This window comes from Pterocles gutturalis, unplaced genomic scaffold (assembly GCF_000699245.1).
Source record: "Pterocles gutturalis isolate BGI_N339 unplaced genomic scaffold, ASM69924v1 scaffold11159, whole genome shotgun sequence".
NCBI classification, from domain to species: Eukaryota; Metazoa; Chordata; class Aves; order Pterocliformes; family Pteroclidae; genus Pterocles; species Pterocles gutturalis.
The window spans coordinates 1-1,261 of record NW_010135814.1 but is presented as its reverse complement, the minus strand read 5'-3'; the positions used below and the strand labels follow the sequence as shown (position 1 = coordinate 1,261).

Below are 1,261 nucleotides of genomic sequence, written 5' to 3'. Positions count from 1 at the left end.
ACAGGGAACAACTACCCGAGATGGCTGGGAGACCAGTCAACACCAAGCACCCCGATGAGGAATGAATAAGTTATTCTCTTTCTGCAACACAGCTGGTCAGGTAGGCTGTGAGCGTCCCAGCACTGCTGCCTGCCCAGCACCCCACCACCTGACAGCAGCAGGCAAAGACATCTGCAACCAAATTCGGTTTATTTCCCTTTGGTGCTACAGCAACAACTGTGCCCTGTGCTCACGCAGAAGATGTCTATCTCTTTGGCACTATTTGCTGCACTCTTTCATGTCCGCAATCATATTGTGGACCTTTTGGTTGAGGGCTCCTCCATGAACATCCTTCTTGCCCATGAGGAAGATCAGGGCTTTGGGGGTCTTGCCAATACAGATGGATCTGCTGTCACCGTCTTTGCTTCTGACATCCATCTTGTCGTCTTCATCCACCAGCAGGCTGTCACGAATCACACTGCACTTTTTGCCCGCTATGGTGATTCCCATTAGCAGGAATATTTTCCGATCCTGGCCTGTGATCAAGCCCACTTCTTGAGGCGAGAAGGCTGCAAGGAGCCCTCCTGGCTTGGCCGCCCACACGCACCTGTTGTCAGAGAGGCCCACGATAGCCACATCTTCGACATTCTTGTCCTCCAGGATGCTGTTGATGTAGTACTTCCAGTAATCCATCGTGGCTGGGCTGTCCGAATCTCTCAGAAATGCACAATGCCGAGCTTCCCCGTCTTCTGCCTGCTGGGACTTTGTTCTTGGCACACTAAAAATTTCAATTTGTGAATTCGGCCTTTAGATCCCTGCAAGCCTGAACAGGGAAGCTGGGGGAAATCAACAGCCCAGGCTCTTGCTTTGCGTCTGAGGACAGACCTGCAGTGACAGCAGCATTGCCACTCCAGCCTGCTCTATGAGGTCACCTTTGCCTTCCAGGAGTGTGTCCCACAAAGTGACTTCCCGCGTCCCCACCAACAGGAGGGAAGCTCTCAGAGGGGGCCTCACAAGTTTGGTACCAGGCAGTGCAGCCAGATGCCCCAAGGCAGCCATCCCCCCCGCCCTCAGGAGCCGCCATTTGCTGTGTGTGTCCCCCCACAGCTCTTCACCTCCAGCCACCTGTTTCCCCTTCCTCTCCGAGTCAACTCAAACGGCTGAATTTCTCATGCATACGTATTCCTACGCAGCTCGTGCTTTCCCTGCAACGTTGCTTTTAATAAAAGCCCAGATATTAGAAGAAACGCATTTTTTATTTTCCGCACTGCGACCACAATCC

At 52.8% G+C, this 1,261-nt stretch overlaps 1 protein-coding gene across 1 annotated transcript; it reads right to left on the bottom strand.

Annotated features, from left to right (window-relative positions):
* Positions 1-258: 258 nt before the first annotated feature.
* On the bottom strand, positions 259-672 carry PFN3 (profilin 3). Its single transcript, XM_010082050.1, has one exon. The coding sequence runs from the start codon at positions 670-672 to the stop codon at positions 259-261; it is 414 nt and encodes a 137-aa protein (XP_010080352.1).
* Positions 673-1,261: the final 589 nt, after the last annotated feature.